At 40.3% G+C, this 1,618-nt stretch overlaps 1 protein-coding gene across 4 annotated transcripts in view; it reads left to right on the forward strand.

The window, feature by feature from the left end:
• LOC107095406 (E3 ubiquitin-protein ligase HERC2) overlaps nucleotides 1-992 on the forward strand; it is an 81,188-nt gene extending 80,196 nt beyond the window's left edge. For 3 of the 4 annotated variants that reach the window (XM_015391487.1, XM_015391491.1, XM_015391490.1), the window contains exon 91: nucleotides 120-392. In XM_015391487.1, the coding sequence (XP_015246973.1) occupies nucleotides 120-392 (273 nt within the window). Of the gene's footprint in view, nucleotides 1-119 lie in introns of all 4 variants that reach the window. The other variant, XM_015391488.1, reaches the window with a different exon arrangement.
• The last annotated feature ends 626 nt before the right edge of the window (nucleotides 993-1,618 follow it).

Raw genomic sequence — 1,618 nt, forward strand, 5'->3', positions numbered from 1 at the left:
GTAATTAAGACATGAAGTTGTTTGCATTCTGTTACTGCATAGACAGTCTCCATGCTGAGCAATACAGAGTGTTAAAGGGAAAAACTGCTTTCTTAAATCTCGTTTTTGTTTTCGTTCAGGTTCTGGATAAGTACAACCCTCCTGACCACTTCCTGCCAGAGTCCTACACCTGTTTCTTCCTGCTCAAGCTGCCCAGGTACTCGTGCAAACAGGTGTTAGAGGAGAAACTCAAATACGCCATCCACTTCTGCAAGTCCATCGACACGGACGACTACGCCCGCATCGCCCTCTCCGGGGAGCCTGCAGCTGACGACAGCAGCGAGGACTCCGATAACGAGGACGCTGACTCCTTTGCCTCTGACTCGACACAGGACTACCTAACTGGACACTGAATTTTCTATAGATGGCTAGGATCCTGCCTGAATCCCACTAAAAACATACATACAGGCATTCTGCTGAGGAACAAACTTCTGTTGGGTGGGTGGGGATGTGCAATGACTCAAAAAAGTTATAAGCTAACTAAAGTGAAAAAAACATCAGTTTGTTTTAGTTTAAGATGAAGCAGAGCGATCAGCTGCACATGTGATTGTTGTGTTACACAGAAATAAATATATTACAGTTACAGCCTAGCACTGTGGTAGATTTCTCCCTTCTGGTTTGTGTGAATTACCCATCCCTAGACTGTATATAGAAACTGATGTGTCATAACAGTAGTATTCCTCTTTTTTTTTAAGTAAAAAACACGTTTCTCTATAAATATGTGTACAAAAACATTTTTAAAGTCAGTGTTTCTCACCCAGCTCAGTCCAGTCAGAGCCTACAGGAGGATTATTGTGAGATTTCTCTATTTACCCGCTACCTTCCACCAACTTCGTCCAGTCTCCTTAAAGAATGTAAATGATTGTGCCATGTATTCACAGGTCTCATTCCTGCATATTAAATGTTAATACATTTCTGTTAATAAAGTAAAGATTAATGCTTATTTAACAGTGAGTTTTGTTCTTTTACTTTTGCTGTAGGGCTGAGTATCGATTACAGTTTCAAGATTTTCATCCGCTGGTATTAAAACATTATTTACCCTGTTGCCAGAATTAAATGAGTGCAAAGTTATGAACCATATTTGTTCTAGTATGTTAGTAACATTCAAAAGAAAATGAAAGCCTGGTTCCCAGAGTTTTTTTTTAACTGTTGCTGATTGCATGCGTGGTGTGAGAGATTGCTGAATGAGTTGAGGACAAGATGGAAGCCAAAATCTACTTTCTAGGTGCTCAACCAGGAGGAGGAAATCCTGCAAATCAGTGACTGGATGAAAACAGCTGATTTTACCTTAGAAACGTCTTTCCAATCTCACTGGATGATCTGATTGAACCGTCTTGGTTAAGTGCCTTGAGATGACATCTGTTGTGAATTTGCACTATATAAATCCATTAAAATCTTACCTGAGATTATCTCACTGCATGAACAGATACTATTGCTTGTTTTGATTACCTTTACCCTCTTTACCATTTAGATTGAGTGTTTTTAAGCTTTTTATCAACCATCCTAGGGAAGGGGTTTGCTGCAACAGCTGACTTTTATTTCTTTAATGACTTGGGGGGCGGGGGGTAGGGGGGAGAGA

The sequence above is a fragment of the Cyprinodon variegatus genome, unplaced genomic scaffold, assembly GCF_000732505.1.
Source record: "Cyprinodon variegatus isolate N-32 unplaced genomic scaffold, C_variegatus-1.0 Scaffold544, whole genome shotgun sequence".
NCBI lineage: Eukaryota > Metazoa > Chordata > Actinopteri > Cyprinodontiformes > Cyprinodontidae > Cyprinodon > Cyprinodon variegatus.